At 38.9% G+C, this 20,519-nt stretch overlaps 1 protein-coding gene and 1 pseudogene across 2 annotated transcripts in view; both read left to right on the top strand.

Moving 5' to 3' along the window:
- Nucleotides 1–583: 583 nt before the first annotated feature.
- CCDC30 (coiled-coil domain containing 30) overlaps nucleotides 584–20,519 on the top strand; it is a gene marked incomplete at its 3' end in the record, with an annotated part of 86,719 nt that continues 66,783 nt past the window's right edge. The window contains exons 1-3 of the mRNA XM_082678989.1: nucleotides 584–709; nucleotides 2,505–2,642; nucleotides 7,430–7,596. Of these exons, the coding sequence (XP_082535115.1) occupies nucleotides 593–709; nucleotides 2,505–2,642; nucleotides 7,430–7,596 (422 nt within the window). The 5' untranslated portion in view covers nucleotides 584–592. The remainder of the gene's footprint in view (nucleotides 710–2,504; nucleotides 2,643–7,429; nucleotides 7,597–20,519) is intronic.
- Nucleotides 1,883–2,223, top strand: LOC309838072 (transmembrane protein 256-like; annotated as a pseudogene). The gene has a single exon. The product of its transcript is annotated as a transmembrane protein 256-like (transcript).

Here is a 20,519-nt window from a genome sequence, read left to right as displayed (position 1 = left end):
ATAAATCAGCCTTGGTTTGAATCCCAGTCCTGACTGTGTGACCCTGCACAAATTACCTAATCTATCTGAGCCTCACTTATGCTGTCTCTAAAAAAGAATACAATAATAGTTCTAATCTCATAGGGGTACTGGGAAATAAAATTAGATAATACATGTAAAGCATTTACTACAATGTCTGACATATGCTAAGCACTAAATAAAATAGTCGTTGCTCTCATTATTTTTGAAATTACTATTATTATTATCATCAATTTGGTAAGATAAAATTCTTACCAAATAAAATAAAAATTCCTTATATTTGGTAGGTGCTTAAAACTTACAAAATACTTTCAAAATCACATTTGACTCCTACTCTGATGGCTATAATGTACACAGGACAAGTATTAGTTCCATTTTACAGTTGAGAAAACAGGCTTAGAGAGGAAAACCTATCTTATGAGCTATGGTACCATGAACTATTTTTTCCCAGGTTTGTCTCTCCCCTAGATGACTTTATAATTGTTTAGGCAGAAAAGTATTATCAGAACTTATAGTATATATGATTATTGTATATAGAATTAATTATGTAAAATACTTTTTGCAGATATTGAAAATGAGCCAAGAAAAAATTGAACTATCTGAAAGTGAGTTGTCAGAAGAGAGAGAAAGGAAAAAGCAATTGACATCTGATCTTAATACTGTGCAGAAGGCTTTGAAAGTTGAAAGTGAGGTATTTTGCCATTCAAGATGTTATTTTCCTCTTTTTGCATTTGTAATTTAGGGATTTCATGTTATCATTCATTTTTATTTTAAAATAAATTATAGCTATAGAATATTATTTATACCAGTAACAATGGGGTGACTGTTGTTTCTCCAGGCTGAGTTCCAACACTACCCAAAAACAGTCCTTTAAGTAGAAGGGATTTGATTATTATGGTGGTCATAGTGGCCCGGACTTGTCTCTCCTTTTAACTGCTGGTCATACCATCTTGGAAAAGTCTATCAGGAGACATACCAGCCTATATTTGGAAGAGAGACCTGGAAGTGAGTTCATAGAAGTCTAGATCACTAATTTAAAGGATGGTGACAATCAGTGTGCAGGGTGGGTGAGAGCTAGCACAGTACTCTATATCCCATGCTGATGACTTATAGGAATTTTCCATGAACTGAGGTAAGACATTGATACTACTTGCCCTCTTGCTATGGTTTTGGGTGGCCACTCCCTACCTTCTTTCCTTTTTGCCCAGTGCCTTCCTTATCAACACTTTCCTCCCTCTCTGATCTCAAGCCTTTAGGAATATACCAAGTAGCTCCTCTCCTAAATAAATTTTATGTCACCTGTTCCTTCATAGGGCACCATGGCCTGACTCACAGGCCACCTCATCCACCAGTCAAACACTGCATATTCCATGTCATCAATGCAGAAATTTGATTAAAATCTACATCTAACTGAAATGTTTTCTCTCATGAATATGGAAAAAAATCAGAGGATTAGAGGAAACACTAGTTGATTAAGTCACTGAATATGCATTATTAAGTAAGACAGTGTAATTTGTAGTGAAGAACACAGTGTTTGAAGTCAGTCAGACAGTTTGAATCTCAACTTTTCCACTTCCTGGCTATATGAATTTAGGCAGATCACTTTAGTTCTCTGAGCCTCAGTTTCAATAACCCTACCTTATGGGGTTGTCACAAGATTACAGGTAAACCACACAGCACCTGTCCTATAAAAAGTAACTTTAAAAAGATACATTTTAAAGCAGGTAATATAACTAATGAAGGAGTTGCTGAAGATTTACCTCTATACAAGCCTTGCGTAAAGTAGGGATAACTAGAAACCCAGTCTTTGAACCTATAAATGATAGAAATTAAGAATGCTTATGGCATGTGACCATCCATAACCATGGCCGGTCCAGGAGCTGCTTTCCACTGCCTCGGTGCCTTGTCCAGAGCCAGAGCCTTAGGCTTGGTCTCCTACAGGGCACTTGGAGCCCAGTTCCTGGTTGTCTATGGGAAGGAGCTCTTTGACAAGACCAACAAACAACACTTCTTACCCAGCCTGACCCTGTTAGGGTTGCCCCTGTGCAGAAAGCCCCTCTGGGCCGGTTGCTGCTAGCTTCTAGAACTATCTTATGCTCCACCAGCTTTTACTACCAGGCTCTGTGTGGAGACCCCAGTGCCCAGACTTTGGCCACTGCAGGAGGGAGCCTGCTACTCTTGGGCTGGCTTGCCTTGGCTCTTTGAGTTTCCTTGTGTTTAATTTCTGGGTACTTTTTTTCAGAATTGGAGCAGGGAGGGCATTAAAAGAGAAAGGCAAATTTAGAAAAAGAATGCTTAGTTTAATTAATTGATTTAAGGAATCTTTGCTTTACTAAAGAAAGGAATCTGTCTGCCAGAGGACAGGTTGAAATATTTAAAGCAAAAAATTTGTCAGAATCATTTCAAAGATTCCTTTTTAGCAATAGTATACCTTTTCTATTGAAAGTCTTATTTTATTCTACTAAATATTGTCATTTCTTAATCAGGAATTGCAAAAATCACAGTCAGAACTTATATGCCTTTATAATGAAATTCAAAGTCTTCCAGGGGCAGAAGAAGACAGAGACCATTTTTTAATAGCGTATGACCTGCTACAAAGAGAGAATTCTGAATTAGAAACAAAGGTGAGACTAAATTATTACATATTTAAATGTTTGATGTATGACGTATCTTTTATGAGGATAAGATAAAAGGAAACTAATTTCAGTAAAAGATAACTTGGAAATTGGAGTTTCTTTTATTATTATAGAATAAATTGCCTTATAGTGTGGATTATAAATCAAGCTGTATTTCAGAATAACTATTCAGACTTCAGCCAGTACTTCACTCTTAGGATTAATCTATAAATTTTTTACTTTAAATAAGCTTCCCAATGGCTTAGTTTTTAAAGCACATATTATAATGTAAAAGGTGAACTCAAAAATAGAACTATCATATAATCCAGCAATTCTACTTCTGGGTATATATGCAAAAGAATTGAAAGCAGAGACTTGAACAGATATTTGTACACACATATTCATAGCAGCTTTATTCACAATAGCTAAAATGTGGAAGCAACCCAAGTGTCCATCAATGAATGAATGATGAAGCAAAGTGTGGTATATACATGCAATGGAATATTATTCAGCCTTTAAAAAAAAAAGGTATTTCTGCAATATGCTGCAGCATGGATGAACCTTGAGTACATTCTGCTAAGTGAAATAAGCCAGGCACAAAAGGACAAATACCATTTGATTCCACTTATATGAGATACTTAGAGTAGTTGAAATCACAGAGACAGAAAGTAGAATGCTGGTTGCCAGGAGCTATGTGGAGGGAAAAATTGGGGAGTTATTTAATAGGTATAGAGTTTGTTTTACAAAATGAAAAAAGTTATGGGAGTGGATGGTGGTGATGGATGCACAACAATGTGGATGTATCTAATACCACTGAAGTGCACACTTACAAATGGTTCAGATGGGCTTCCCTGGTGGCGCAGTGGTTGGGAGTCTGCCTGGGGGACGCGGGTTCGTGCCCCGGTCCGGGAAGATCCCACATGCCATGGAGCGGCTGGGCCCGTGAGCCATGGCCGCTGAGCCTGCGCGTCCAGAGCCTGTGCTCCGCAACGGGAGAGGCCACAACAGTGAGAGGCCCGCGTACTGCAAAAAAAAAAAAAAAAAAAAAAAAAATGTTTAAGATGGTAAATGTTATTTTTTTAATATTTTACCACAGTAAAAAAATGCAAAAACAGAGGTTTACTAAAATGTCTTCAACTTTAAAGGCTTAGAATCAAAGCATCTTTCCCAATTATACTGAAAATTAGGCTTATACTTAGAATTCAGAAAATGTTTAAATGTCCCAACCCCAATTCATTCCCCATGTATAAAACGGCACTACCAGATGAGGGTTAGTCCAACACTAAATGGAGAGACTGCCAGTAGTGTAATTTCTAGAGTCCTACCTATGAGGTTATCATCAACTCCTGGTTGAAAAATTCCCTTCCTCAGTCACTCTCTTGATGTTGATTAAAATGGTAGGAAGGACTAAAGGCTTGAACACAACAGTTAAAATATATTGAGTTATATTTTAATACCACATGTGAAGTGGAGGACTAAATCAAGGCCAAATTTATCCTATATGAAGTTGTTACCCTGAAGTCAGGGAGTAAGTTGCTGAGGGATTGGGACATAGATCAAATAGTCTGTGACCTAAGGAGGGAAAGGTCCAGCAAATAGGGTTCGCTGCCTGGGAGGATAGATATGTAGGACACATCCTACATCTAAGCTTTGTTTTGGGGACCTTGTCAGCAAGATGAGTTTTCATCACAATGTACAGCTGAAGGATCTTGTCTTTCAATATATCATCAGAAAACTTAACATAGAGAATGAAATGAAATGAGAAGAATACAGTATAAAACCAGAGATCCAGATCACTGTCCTGGTAATCTGGTTTTCTCTCCCTCTCTTTTAAAAGACTTTTTATTTTGAAATAATTTCAGACTTACAGAAAAGTTGCAAAATAGTATAAAGACTTTCCATATACTTTTACCCCTCCCAATGTTAACACGGTACCGCATTTGCTTTATCAGCCTCTCTCTCTTGCATCACACACACACACACACACGCATACACACACGCACACGCACACATACACACACACACAAACACACATACATACTTTTCCTACCCTCAGAGAGTAGAGACATAATACTCCTTTACCCCTAAATGTTTCCATGTATGTTTGCTAAAAACAGTGACATCTTTTTATCACAGTACAAGTCTCAAAATCAGGAAATTAATATTAATATAGTACTATTATCTAATTGACAGCTTGTATTTAAATTTTACTAATTGTCCCACTGTATAGCAAAAGGACATTTTTTTTTCCTAGTCCAAGGTCCAATCCAGGACTGTACATTGCATTTCATTGTCACATCTTGAAGGCTCCTTGAATCTGCAACAGTTCCTCATTCTTTGTTGTTCATGACTTTGCTATTTTTGAAGAGTACAAATCATTTATTTTGAAGAATGTCCCTCAATTTGGATTTTTCTCATGTTTCCTCACAATATAATTTAGGTTACATAATTTTGGCAGGAATACTACATAAGTGATGTTATATCCTTCTCAGTGCATTGTATCAGAAGACAAAAGGATATCCTTTTGTTCTATTTACTTTGGGTATGGTACTCTCTGCCAGATTTCTCCACTGTAAAGTTATTCCTGTTCCCTTTGCAATCAATAAATATTTTGTGGGGAGGTACTTTGAGACTATATGTATTCTGTTTCCAACAAAATTTTACTCATTAAAAGTTTCAATTTTGAAGGTTTGATTCTTTATTTGTATTCCAGTTTCTCTTTAGAACATAGAGTGCTTTAGACTTAAAGGTAGTCTTGCTAAGAGTGGCTTAAAAAAATTGTATTTTATGTATTTACTAAAGCCCCTGTTTTATAGGCTGTGGTTTTACGTGGGCTGGAAAGGGGTGTGTTCATGTAGGCCAGCTTCCTCAGTTTACAAAAACAAACACCAGACTCGGGATATTAAACAACTACCAAGTTGCCTGGTGATTCTCAGCCTAAGCTCTGTCCTCCTTACTCTAGGGCCTCACACGTAAAGTGGAACAGTCAACTGAATACTTTATGGTACTTGAATAGGCTGATTATGAGACTGAGCTATGTAACCAGGATAAAATTTTGGTAGGGAGGAGCCTGTGGAACAGAGTTGGTCCTGTTGCACAGCATCTGTGCCATGAAAAGTCTTATGATAAAGAGCAAAGCTGCCCACCTACGATATCCACCAACTTTGTCCTGTGAGAATCCAGAATACCTAGAAAGCACTTAGTGTCAAAGTCACCTTCCTCTTCAGAAACCTTCAGCAATTCTCAGTTTGCTAGAACATCAAGTCTAAATTCTGTTTGGCTTTCTTTCCTTCTTAAGAAACTAACATTTACTATTTTTAATGTTTAAATTTTTACAATGCCTATAAAAATCAGTGATTAAGTAGCATTTTGGAATCTGTTATCCTGCTTACAAAAATAATACAAGCTCATTAAGGAAGTTCTTGTCTTTCAGGTCCCTTCATAATCTGATCCCTCCCCCTCAATCTTATTTCCTTGGCTCCTCATCTTGTAGCCTCTACTCCAGTAAGACCATCCTCCTCACTTCTGCACAAATACTCCATACTCAGTTCCACACTATACCTTTGACCATATTGATCATGCTTAAAATATGCTATAGTCTCTTCTTCACCTATCCGTATCTTCCCATCTCCTAAGGTCCAGTGTAAAACCAATCTTCTCCCTGGAGAGGTTATAGTCCCTATAAGATTATATGGATTTATGGGATTATAACCCATATCACACACTGTAATTTTTCTTCAGAAAGTTGAAAAGGCCTAGGAGACCAAAAGGATTCCTTTAAGTAATCTAAATTGATCCTTAGAATTAAATCCATTGTGTTCTTAGAATCAAACACAGTAAGTATAAAAACTTTGCATTTTCAGAGAGGCTCAGAATGAGAGTCAGGCAGGTTTTTGTCTATCTTCGTGCAATACTTGGAGAGGGATTCATCTTCCATTCTTGGAACTGTCCCCCATCCACCCTTTCTACTGCCTTCTGGAGGCATTCTTTCATTTTATATGAAGATATAAAGAGCAATCTTTGAGGAAAGGAATCTGTTTGTCAAAGAACAAAACAAAACAAAAACCTGAACAAATGTTTTGCCAAACCACACAGCAGAGCAGTGATTCTCAAAGCATCCACTTGCATCAGAATTACCTGGGAGACTTATTTGAAATGCAAATTCCCATTTCCCAGCCCAGACCACTGATCTGAATCTCAGGAGTGGGGTGGCGATGTGAGACCACATTCTTTTAACTCCTCAGGTGATGCTCTTATTCACTAAAGTTTGAGAATCGCTACGATAGTCTGGGAGCCCTTATATGTTCAAGTGTTTCCAAACCAATAGGAGCAGACTGGAAGAAATATGTTCTCTGTAATGCATAACTAATATTCTTTTTAATGTTTTCTTGCAATAGTATATTATTGCTTTTATGAATCAATGAAGTACACTCAAAACTTGAGAACAAAATATGTGATAATAATGTAAAAGCTCTAATAGAGTATTACATCTTTTTGCTTGTTAAAAGATAGAACGAAACCCTAAACAGCACTCTGGGAAGCCAATCCCAGAGACCAAAAATATCCCCTTTTTTTAAAACCATAGACTTACGCACTCTTGTGCCTATGGTAAAAATGTATTAGATTATGTAACAACTGCAAATTGTGAAATTGGAATAAGACTTCAATTTGGATGTCAATTTATATTATTTAAGCCAATAATTATGTAAGCATTTAATGGAATCAATACATTTTTTTCACAGGCATGCATAAAAATATGTAAAATAGAATATTTGTCTTTTCACTTAACTTTACAGGTCTTGAAGCTTTCAGAAGAATTTGAGCAATTAAATCATTTTACTGTAGAGAGAAAAACTGCAGCTAATTTAATTACAACTGAAAATATCTGTAAATATCTTGTGTTTAAAGTACCAATTTTGGAAGTAGAGATTCAAAGCCCAAAGGAAGAGAGAGAGGAGCTCTGGTAAATTGAGAAAATCCCATATCACTTTAATTATTTGGGGGGTACATTTTATTTGGCTTGATTATTATAAAAATTTGACATTTATTTCCAAATGATGTGCATAGAAAACTTAGTTCTAAGAATTCCCCAGAAAGTTTGTTTTTCGGTATGTTATTATATTTTTAAACTATTTTTCCTGCTTTTAAAGATAAATACATGCTTTTTTAGAAAATCTGGAAAGCATGGAAAAGTATAAGGAGATTATAATAACCCATAATTCCGCCCAAGGAGAGATGTTAATGTCCTTATTTTTCTTTCTTGTCTTTTTTCTGTATACATACATATATATGTATTTTTTAAATAATTAAGACTATACTTTGCAGAGAGGTTTGTTTTTTGCTATTTTTATTTAACATTATGTCTGATAATTGTTTTGAGAATTTTCTTCCTTCCTTCCTTTCTTTTTCTTTCTTTCTTCCTTTTTTGCTGCTGTTGTTGTTAATCTTGCCCTCTAACTCTTGTATTTCTACTTTTCCACCAAAAGTATCTTACACAGAAACTTTTGAGACTTAGACAAATGCATTACTGTGTTTTGGCACAAATACTAATAGATGCAATCAAATTTTGTCTGGGCAAAAACCTAGAAATAGATCATCCAATGGAAACAATAGATGTCAGTTTTTACTTATATACCATATTAAAGGATACCTTCTCAGTGAACTGAGAAAATATTGCCTAGGTGTAGACAAATTTTTATCTTTGTAAATGTTCTAAAATAGAAGAGATTGTTTTGCCAGTTTGGGGCCCCTGAATTTTATGCCCTCTTAAAAACTGGTTTTAAGTTTAGAGTGAGCTCTAAGTCCATGATTTGCAGTCATGAAACCTAGTTGCAGAAGTGGGAAGAGATACTGGAGAGATAGTGGAGAACAGGTGTAATAGTTGTCACAGGAGCAAAGAGCCAAGAAGCCAGGTCACAACATATAGGTTTGTTGTATGGGGGAGAAAGTCTAGTTTTGAGCACAAGAATAGTGTTATAGAGATGAACTGGAGGGGAAAGACAGACCAGTTAATCTGGATATTCGCCACAAATGAAGAGATAGTAGTCTAGACTAAGTAAGTGTCACTGGAGATGAAATGGCCAATCTGAACGCTTTTCAGAGAAAAATTTGACATTAATAATCAAAGCTGACAAAAATCCACTCAGCTGATTTGGGATAATTGGCAGAGATACTTGCCCCAGGGAGCAAGGCTGTGAATTCATTTGGAGGTGGAGCACCTTGCCATGAAGAAGGCACTGCACTTCAAGTAAAGAAGTCCTTGCTGCCACCTGTTTCCATGACTTGGTCCAAACTGCTTCCCGTCACTGGGACTGAGAAATGAAGTCTACATATCTGCCATATGTTTTCCTCTGTCCATTTCCCATAATGTTTCCCTGCTTGCTTATCTTCTGTGCCCTACTTCCCAGCCCCCCTTATCACAGATCCATTACACAATCACATTCAGCAATAAATTGCATATCTACCATGTGCCAGGTACTGTAGGTAGATACTGAAGCTACAAAATAAGACACAGGTCCTATCCTTAGGGTCCATATTGCCTGATGGGGGAAGATAAACAGTTAAACAAGGGAGTATTGGATACTATGGGAGCACAAAGGAGGGGTTCTGGTCTAGGGTAATGAACCAAAAAATATTCTTAAAGGAAGTGACAAATTAAATTGAGTCCTAAAGTATGAGAATTTAAGGGCCAAGGAAAAAGATGGGAGAAGAGTTTTCAGGGGAGATAGACATGTGCAAGAAAAAGCCGATTTGTTTGAGGAACTAAAAGTGACCTCAATGCTGCTATAGCCTAGAGTGTGAAGAGAGGAAATGAGGAAGGAGGTGATGAGAATGAGGAGGTAGTCAGGGACCTGACCATGAAGGAACATGAATGTCAGCACTAGGGATTTTGGACAATAAGAAACTCCTTCAGGGTTTAGTAACATGGGAGAGACACAAACAGATTTGTGCTTTAGGAAAATCACTCTGCCTGCTGTGTGGAAAGTAGATGGTTGGTACCAGAACAAAGGTAGCAAGACCAGTTAGGAGGCTGTTATTGTAATGGTGTTTGTGAGGATGGAATTGAGAGGAGACAGAGTCAACAGGACTCAGGGATTAATGAGTATAGGAAGTGAGGAAGAAGGTACTATAGGCAGAGGTTTGAGTATGAGAACAGGTTAAGGAAGACTTAATTTTCTGGTTTGATGGTGTCAAACCAGAGAGAGGAGTTCAGCTTTTGAGACAGTGACTTCGGAGTGTCTTTGGAACAGCCATGTGTGGATGTTCAACAAACAGTTGGATTTATGGGTTTGGAGGCCTGGGCTGGAGATAAATTTGAGAATCATCAATAAGTAGATGGTAAGATGGATAAGATGTTCCCATATGTTGGTTGATAAAAACACTCAAAGGCAGAAACCTAAGATAAACCTCTCTATGTGGACAAAAGGAGTGCTCCCAACAGGAAACTGGGACAAAACAGCCAGGGAGGTAGGAGAAAAGTCAGGAGAGTGTGTGTTACAGAAGCCAGGCTAAAGAGTATTTCAAGAAGAAAGGAGTAGTCAAGAGTGTCAGGTACTGCCAATGAGTCAAACAAAATAATGGATAAAAAGTGACTGCTGAATTTAGCAACAAGAAGGTGGTTGGAGTCTTTAAGAAGAGTAGTTCCAATGAAGGGCAGAAAACAGATTGTTTCCTAGATCCCATCCCATGGGATGGTGAATGGGAGTGAATTGAGGAGGGTGTGAGAGATGAGGATGTGAAAATGGTGAGTGTAGATAACGCTTTCCAAAAAGTTTGTGAAGAGGAGAAAAGATTATGGAGCCAAGCTAAGAGGAAATTTGTGTATGTTTAAATACTGGTGGGAAAGAGTCCCCAAATGGGCAGGTTTAGGACTCAGAAAATCAGAAAACAGCTAGCCTTAGTCAGGAGGTAGGCCACTTTGTCCATTGTATCGGGAGGAAGAAAGGGAGGATGGACAGAGATCCAAATGGGTTTTTAACTTGACAGGAAACCAAAGGACTTGTTCAATGGTTTTTGTGTCCTCTGTGAAGCAGGAAGCAAAGTCATCTGCTGAAAGTCGGAGAGGAATAGAAATATCAGAGTTTGCAAGAGAGTGAAAAAGTTTGAAATAATCACTGTGGAGAAAGGAAAGGAAATCTGGGGAGAGCAGGAGTGGAAAGGAAAGCTGACTGGAGGGTCCAGTCAAGGCCAGAGACCCTGAATTTATGTTTAGCAACATTTAGTATAGACATGAGAAGACAGTTGAATTTATCCAGGGTTGAGGTTCTGCCACAAAAATGGAGTGGAAGGGCAATGGGGCAAGAGAATTGAATATTTTATTTGGACAGTGATTAAAATAATGAACTCTGTAGACTCTGCATTGGATAAAGAAGCAAGTAAAGGGAGCTGGACAAGGAATTTAAGGTATTTATGATTGCACTGAGAACAAATTATGTAAAAAGGAAAAGCTGGAATCCAAATGTCTAATTCTAGTATTTCAGAAGAGAAGCAGTTATTGATGATACAACCCTTAGTGTGGTTATGCAAGTAATTGGCAAAGTGGGAGAGATGACAAGGTAACTGGAGATAACGAGACTGAGGAAGTGAGATGTCAAGGCATTGGTGGGTGATCTATATGGACCTTGGAATCTTCCAGGATAATGACAGGACTTGGGGTGAAGAAGATGCCAGAATGCTATGAGCCAGAATCTTCAACTGAAGAGAAGTAGGAAGTGTCACAGCACACCTAGCATGGTCCCATGCACATAGAAGCTGCTCAATAAGCCAAATTGCTTGATTCTTGTAATACATCTCCTCTACTAGATTTTAAGCTCCTTAAGGTAATGGACTATGTCTTGTTTTTCTGCTGTTTATAGTGCTTTTGTTATAGAGAAATGGAATCTTAGAACGGGGGGACCTGCAGGAGATCGTCTGAACTAGTGGTTTTCAAACTTCTACCTTCTAAACTTTGAGCTCTCTGGGGAGGGGGGCTCAGAAACTACCTTGGGAGGTGAGGGGAGCCTGATGAGTGGGACTGTGAGCCTTCTGCTCCCATTTCAGCCAAAGATCCACTCTTAGCTGTTTCATATGTGGAGCTCTATGTAAGATTTTACTTCGAGAAAGGGTCCACAGCTGAGATAAGTTTGAGAACCACTTTATTTAACTAAGTCTTCTCTTTCCACAGAAGAGGTCTCAGACCAAGAGAACAAAAATGACTCTTTCACTCACAGTCATTCACTTAGCAAGTTATTGGCAGGACTGGGTGAGGTCCCAAGTCTCCTGAGTCAGGAGAAGTTACTACTTTATCTGCTTTGGAAAGGATATAGTCACAAATATCCCAACGGCCAGAAGGTGCTGGAACACTTGGTTTCTAAGTCAGTTGTTGTGGAAAAGAGCTTTATGCAGTTAAAAAATTGCTCAGGACTTTAGTCTCAGTATATGCATAACATGGGGGTGAGATGGGAGGGAGAATGAAACCCCAGTCTGTCTTGTTCTGGACTGTCTCCAGTGTATAGAATAATACCTGACACATAGTAGATACTCAAAAAGTTTTGAATGAATAGAATTCCCACTATTCCCACTATGTACTTGAGGCTGAAGCCAGAGTTGGACTTCCAGTGGCAGCCCCAAACTTACAGAGCTTAGCTGAACTCAGCCTGGGTTTGCTGTATTAGGAAATTTGGGCCAGAACAGCTGGCAGCTTCCCCTTGATGTTAATGCCTTAATGAGCTTTATTTTTTCTAATATGCTCTCATTTACCATCTCATTGCATCCTTACTATCTTTATCAAGAATTGTTTGATGAATGTTCAAGTTGATTTCCATTTCCAGTTCAATTCGACAGTGAGTTTATATCCATTTCACAAACATATTTTTGCTCTTCCTCTAAAGAAGGTATTCCTTTCCCAGCCCAATCCATTTAGTGGATAGCCCCTCCATTCACACAGTTGATTAAGCCAAAACTAGGAGTCATCATTGGTTCCTCCCCACTTCTAACCCATCAACAACTCCTGTGAGTTCTACCATGAAAATATAAAATATTTAATCTGTCTATTTCTATCTATATCTCCACTGCCACTACCCTACTCCATGACACTGGTATCACTCACTGGGACTATCACAATATCTTCCTAACTGGCTTCCCTGCTTCTATACCTCTTTCCCAGTCCATTCTCTATAGAACAGCCAAAGTGGTCTTTGAAGAATGCAAATTGAATAATATTACTCCCTCTCTTAAAAACCTCTCAATGGGAGACCTTCAAGATGGCAGAATAGTAAGATGTGGAGATCACCTTCCTCCCCACAAATAAATCAAAAATACATCTACATGTGGAACAACTCCTACAGAACACCTACTGAATGCTGGCAGAAGACCTCAGACTTCCCAAAAGGCAAGAAACTCTCCCACGTACCTGGGTAGGGCAAAAGAAAAAAGAAAAAACAGAGACAAAAGAATAGGGACGGGACCTGCACCTCTGGGACGGAGCTGTGAAGGAGGAAAAGTTTCCACACACTAGGAAACCCCTTCACTGGTGGAGACGGGGTGGGGGGGGGTGGCAGGGGGAAGCTTCAGAGCCACGGAGGAGAGCGCAACAACACGGGTGCAGAGGGCAAAGCGGAGAGATTCCCACACAGAGGATCGGTGCCGACCAGCACTCACCAGCCGGAGAGGCTTGTCTGCTCACCCGCCAGGGCCGGCAGGGGCTGGGAGCTGAGGTTCAGGCTTTGGAGGTCAGACCCCAGGGAGAGGACTGGGGTTGGCGGCATGAACACAGCCTGAAGGGGGCTAGTGTGCCACGGCTAGCCAGGAGGGAGTCCGGGAAAAAGTCTGGACCTGCCCAAGAGGCAAGAGACCATTAAACAATGGGGTGTGTGAGGAGAGGGGATTCAGAACACCGCCTAAACGAGCTCCAGAGACGGGTGCGAGTCACGGCTATCAGCGCCGACAGCAGAGATAGGCATGAAACACTAAGGCTGCTGCTGCAGCCAAGAAGCCTGTGTGCGAGCACAGGTCACTATCCACACCACCCCTCCCGGGAGCCTGTGCAGCCCGCCACTGCCAGGGTCCTGTGAACCAGGGACAACTTCCCTGAGAGAACACACGGCGCGCCTCAGTCTGGTGCAACGTCACGCCAGCCTCGGCCGCTGCAGGCTTGCCCTGCACTCCGTACCCCTCCCTCCTCCCGGCCTGAGTGAGCCAGAGCCCCCTAATCAGCTGCTCCTTTAACCCCGTCCCCTCTGAGTGAAGAATACATGCCCTCAGGTGACCTACACGCAGAGGCGGGGCCAAATCCAAAGCTGAACCTCAGGAGCTGTGTGAACAAAGAAGAGAAAGGGAAATCTCTCCCAGCAGCCTCAGGAGCAGCGGATTAAATCTCCAGTCAACTTGATGTACCCTGCATCTGTGGAATACCTGAATAGACAACAAATCATCCCAAAATTGTGGTGGTGGACTTTGGCAGCAACGATATATTTTTTTTTTTCCATTTTCTCTTTTTGTGAGTGTGTATGTGTATGCTTCTTTGTGTGATTTTGTCTGTATAGCTTTGCTTTTACCATTTGTCCTAGGGTTCTGTCTGTCTGGTTTTTTCCTTTAGGGTTTTTTTTTAGTATAGTTCTTAGCACTTGATTTCATTGGTGGATTTCTATTTTAGTTTGGTTGCTCTCTTCTCTCTTTCTTTTTTTTTCTTTTTTGTATTACTCTTTAATTTTTAATAATTATTTTTATTTTTTATTTTAATAACTTTATTTTATTTTTTATTTCTTTCTTTCTTTTTCCCTTTTCTTCTGAGCTGTGTGGCTGACAGGGTCCTGGGGCTCCAAGTGAGTGTCAGGCCTGTGCCTCTGAGGTGGGAGAGCCGAGTATAGGACATTTGTCTACCAGAGACCTCCCAGCTCTGCATAATACCAAACGGTGAATGCTCTTCCAGAGATCTCCATCTCAACGCTAAGACCCACCTCCACTCAACCACCAGCAAGTCACAGTGCTGGACACCCTATGCCAAACAACTAGCAAGACAGGAACACAATGGCACCCATTAGCAGAGAGGCTACCTAAAATCATAATAAGGTCACAGACACCCCAAAACACACCACCAGACAGGGACCTGCCCACCAGAAACACAAGATCCAGCCTCATCCACCAGAACACAGGCACTAGTCCCCTCCATCAGGAAGCCTACACAACACACTGAACCAACTGTAGCCACTGGTGACAGACACCAAAAACAACAGGAACTACGAACCTGCAGCCTGCGAAAAGGAGACCCCAAACACAGTAAGCTAAGCAAAATGAGAACACAGAGAAACACACAGCAGATGAAGGAGCAAGGTAAAAACCCACCAGACCTAACAAATGAAGAGGAAATAGGCATTCTACCTGAAAAAGAATTCAGAATAATGACAGTAAAGATGATCCAAAATCTTGTGAATAGAATGGAGAAAATGCAAGAAACATTTAAAAGGACCTAGAAGAACTAAAGAGCAAACAAACAGAGATGAACAACACAATAAATGAAATTAAAAATTCTCTAGAAGGAATCAATAGCAGAATAACTGAGGCAGAAGAACAGATAAGTGACCTGGAAGATAAAATAGTGGAAATAACTACTGCAGAACAGAATAAAGAAAAAAGAATGAAGAGAATTGAGGACAGTCTCAGGGACCTTTTGGACAGCATTAAATGCACCAACATTCGAATTATAGGGGTACCGGAAGAAGAAGAGAAAAAGAAAGGGACTGAGAAAATATTTGAAGAGACTATAGTTGAAAACTTCCCTAATATGGGAAAGGAAATAGTTAATCAAGTCCAGGAAGCACAGAGAGTCCCATGCCGGACCAATCCAAGGAGAAACACCCCAAGACACATACTAATCAAACTACCAAAAATTAAATACAAAGAAACAATTTTAAAAGCAGCAAGGGAAAAGCAACATATAACATACAAGGGAATCCCCATGAGGTTAACAGCTGATCTTTCAACAGAAGCTCTGCAAGCCAGAAGGGAGTGGCAGAACATATTTAAAGTGATGAAAGGGAAGAACCTACAAGAAAGATTATTCTACCCAGCCAGGATCTCATTCAGATTTGACAGAGAAATTAAAATCTTTACAGACAAGCAAAAGCTAGGAAAATTCAGCACTACCAAACCAGCTCTACAACAAATGCTAAAGGAACTTCTCAAGGCAGGAAACACAAGAGAAGGAAAAGACCTACAATAACAAACCCAAAACAATTAAGAAAATGGTAATAGGAACATACATATTGATAATTACCTTAAATGTAAATGGATTAAATGCTCCAACCAAAAGACGTAGACTGGCTGAATGGATACCAAAAAAGACCCGTATATATGCTGTCTACAAAAGACCCACTTCAGACCTAGGGACTTGTACAGACTGAAAGTGAGGGGTTGGAAAAAGATATACCATGCAAATGCAAATTAAAAGAAAGCTGGAGTAGCAATTCTTATATCAGACAAAATAGACTTTAAAATAAAGACTATTACAAGAGACAAAGAAGGACACTACATAATGATCAAGGGCTCAATCCAAAAGAAGATATAACAATTGTAAATATTTATGCACCCAACATAGGAGAACCTCAGTACATAAGGCAAATGCTAACAGCCATAAAAGGGGAAATCAACAGTACCACAATCATAGTAGGGGACTTTAACACCCCATTTTCACCAATGGACAGATCGTCCAAAATGAAAATAAATAAAGAAACACAAGCTTTAAATGACAAATTAAATAAGATGGACTTAATTGATATTTATAGGGCATTCCATCGAAAAACAACAGAAAGGGCTTCCCTGGTGGCACAGTGGTTAAGAATATGCCTGCCAATGCAGGAGACACGGGTTCGAGCCCTGGTCTGGGAAGATCCCATATGCTGCAGAGCAACTAAGCCTGTGCGCCACAACTACTGAGCCTGCACTCTAGAGCCTTCAAGCCACAGCAACTGAAACCCGCGAGCCTAGAGCCCATGCTCCGCAACAAGAGAAGCCACCACGATAAGAGAAGTCACCGCAATGAGAAGCCCGTGCACCACAACAAAGAGTGGCCCCTGATCACCACAATGAGAGGAAGTCCGTGCACAGCAATGAAGACCCAACACAGCCAAAAATAAATAAATAAATAAATTTATTTTAAAAAACCAAAAACAAAAACAACAGAATACACTTTCTTCTCAAGTTCTGATGGAACATTCTCCAGGATAAGTCATATCTTGGGTCACAAATCAAGCCTTGGTAAATTTAAGAAAATTGAAATCATATCAAGTATCTTTTCTGACCACAAGGCTATGAGACTAGATATCAATTACAGGAAAAAAATCTGTAAAAATTACAAACACATGGAGGCTAAACAATACACTACTTAATAACCAAGAGATCGCTGAAGAAATCAAAGGGGAAATCAAGAAATACCTAGAAACAAATGACAATGAAAGCATGATGACCCAAAACCTATGGGATGCAGCAAAAGCAGTTCTAACAGGGAAGTTTATAGCAATACAGTCCTACCCCAAGAAACAAGAAACATCTCAAATAAACAACCTAACCTTACACCTAAAGCAATTAGAGAAAGAAGAACAAAAATCCCCAAAGTTAGCAGAAGGAAAGAAATCATAAAGACAGAGCAGAAACAAATGAAAAAGAAATGAAGAAAATGATAGCAAACATCAATAAAATTAAAAGGTGGTTCTTTGAGAAGATAAACAAAATTGATAAACCATTAGCCAGACTCATCAAGAAAAAAAGGAGAAGACTCAAATCAATAGAATTAGAAATGAAACAGGAGAGTAAAAACTGACACTGCAGAAATACAAAGGATCATGAGAGATTACTACAAGCAACTATATGCCAATAAAATGGACAACCTAGAAGAAATGGACAAATTCTTAGAGAACGCAACCTTCCAAGACTGAACCACGAAGAAATAGAAAATATAAACAGACCAATCACAAGCACTGAAATTCAGACTGTGATTAAAATCTTCCAACAAACAGAAGCCCAGGATCAGATGGCTTCACAGGTGAATTCTATCAAACAGTTATAGAAGAGCTAACACCTATCCTTCTCAAACTCTTCCAAAATTTAGCAGAGGGAGGAACACTCCCAAACTCATTCTACGAGGCCACCGTCACCCTGATACCAAAACCAGACAAAGATTTCACAAAGAAAGAAAACTACAGGCCAATATCGCTGATGAACAGAGATGCAAAAATCCTGAACAAAATACTAGCAAACAGAATCCAACAGCACATTAAAAGGATCATACACCATGATCAAGTGGGGTTTATTCCAGGAATGCAAGGATTCTTCAATATACACAAATCAATCAATGTGATACACCATATTAACAAATTGAAGCCTAAAAATCATATGATCATCTCAATAGATGCAGAAAAAGCTTTCAACAAAATTCAACAGCCATTTATCATAAAACCCCTCCAGAAAGTAGGCATAGAAGGAACTTACCTTAACATAATAAAGGCCATATATGACAAACCCAGAGCCAACATCATTCTCAATGGTGAAAAACTGAAACCATTTCCACTAATATCAGGAACAAGACAAGTTTGCCTACTCTCACCACAATTATTCAATAGGTTTGGAAGTTTTAGCCACAGCAATTAGAGAAGAAAAAGAAATAAAAGAAATCCAAATCGGAAAAGAAGAAGTAAAGCTGTCACTGTTTGCAGATAACATACTATATAGAGAGAATCCTAAAGACGCTACCAGAAAACTACTAGAGCTATTCAATGAATTTGGTAAAGTAGCAGCGTACAAAATTAATGCATAGAAATCTGTTGCATTCCTATACACTAATGATGAAAAATCTGAAAGAGAAATTGAGGAAACACTCCCATTACCATTGCAACAAAAAGAATAAAATACCTAGGAATAAACCTACCTAAGAAGACAAAACACCTGTATGCAGAAAACCATAAGACACTGATGAAAAAAATTAAAGATGATACAAACAGATGGAGAGAGATACCATGTTCTTGGATTGGAAGAAACAACATTGTGAAAATGACATTATTACCCAAAGCAATCTACAGATTTAATGCAATCCCTATCAAACTACCAATGGCATTTATCACAGAACTAGAACAAAAAATTTCACAATTTGTATGGAAACACAAAAGACCCCAAATAGCCAAAGCAATCTTGAGAAAGAAAAACGGAGCTGGAGGAATCAGGCTCCCTGACTTCAGGCTATACTCCAAAGCTACAGTAATCAAGACAGTATGGTACTGACACAAAAACAGAAATAAAAACAGAAATATAGATCAGTGCAACAGGATATAAACATATGGTCACCTTATTTTTGATAAAGGAGGCAAGAATATACAATGGAGAAAAGACAGCCTCTTCAATAAGTCGTGCTGGGAAAACTGGACAGCTACATGTAAAACAATGAATTTAGAACACTCCCTAACACCACACAGAAAAATAAACTCAAATGGGTTAACGACCTAAATGTAAGGCCAGACACTATAAAACTCTTAGAGGAAAACATAGGCAGAACAGTCTATGACATAAATCACAGCAAGATCTTTTTTGACCCACCTCGTAGAGAAATAGAAATAAAAACAAAAATAAACAAATGAGACCTAATGAAACTTAAAGCTTTTGCATGGCAAAGGAAACCATAAACAACATGAAAAGACAACTCTCAGAATGGGAGAAAATATTTGCAAATGAAGCAACTGACAAAGGATTAATGTCCAAAATTTCCAAGCAGCTCATGTAGCTCAATATCAAAAAAACAACCCAATCCAAAAATGGGCAGAAGACCTAAATAGACAATAGATATACAGATTGCCAACAAACACATGAAAGAATGCTGAATATCACTAATCATTACAGAAATGCAAATCAAAACTACAATGAAGTATCACCTCACACCAGTCAGAATGGCCATCATTAAAAAGTCTACAAACAATAAATGCTGGAGAGGGTGTGGAGAAAATGGAACCCTCTTGCACGGTTGGTGGGAATGTAAATTGATACAGCCATTATGGAGAACAGTATGGAGGTTCCTTAAAAAACTAAAAATAGAACTACCATATGACCCAGCAATCCCACTACTGGGCATATACCCTGAGAAAACCATAATTCAAAGAGTCATGTACCCCAATGTTCATTGCAGCTCTATTTACAATAGCCAGGACATGGAAGCAACCTAAGTGTCCATTGACAGATGAATGGATAAAGAAGATGTGGCACATATATCCAATAGAATGTTACTCAGCCATAAAAAGAAATGAAATTGAGTTATTTGTAGTGAGGTAGATGGACCTAGAGTCTGTCATACAGAATGAAGGAAGTCAGAAAGAGAAAAACAAATACTATATTGCTAACACATATATATGAAATCTAAAGAAAAAAAATGTTTATGAAGAACCTAGGGGCAGAACAGGAATAAAGAGTCAGATATTGAGGCTGGACTTGAGGACATGGAGGGGGGAAGGGTAAGCTGGGACAAAGTGAGAGAGTGGCATGGACTTTTATATACCAGCAAATGTAAAATAGATAGCTAGTAAGAAGCAGCCGCATAACGCAGGGAGATCATCTCAGTACTTTGTGACCACCTAGAGGGGTGGGTTAGGGAGGGTGGGAGGGAGATGCAAGAGGGAGGAGATATGGGGATATATGTACATGTATAGCTGAATCACTTTTTTATAAAGCAGAAACTAACACACCATTGTAAAGCAATTATACTCCAATAAAGATGTTAAAAAACAAAAAACAAAAAAACCTCTGAATGGCTTCTTATTGCACTTAAAATCCAAACCTTTACCATGACCTCTAGTGCCGTCGGCAACTTGGCTTCTGCCTGCCTCTCCAATTTCATTATTGTACCTTGATGTACAATGTCTTGTTTATCATACA

Source organism: Grampus griseus (assembly GCF_964374135.1).
Source record: "Grampus griseus genome assembly, chromosome: 1".
NCBI classification, from domain to species: Eukaryota; Metazoa; Chordata; class Mammalia; order Artiodactyla; family Delphinidae; genus Grampus; species Grampus griseus.
The sequence above is the reverse complement of the archived record's forward strand: the minus strand, read 5'-3'. Positions and strand labels throughout refer to the sequence as shown.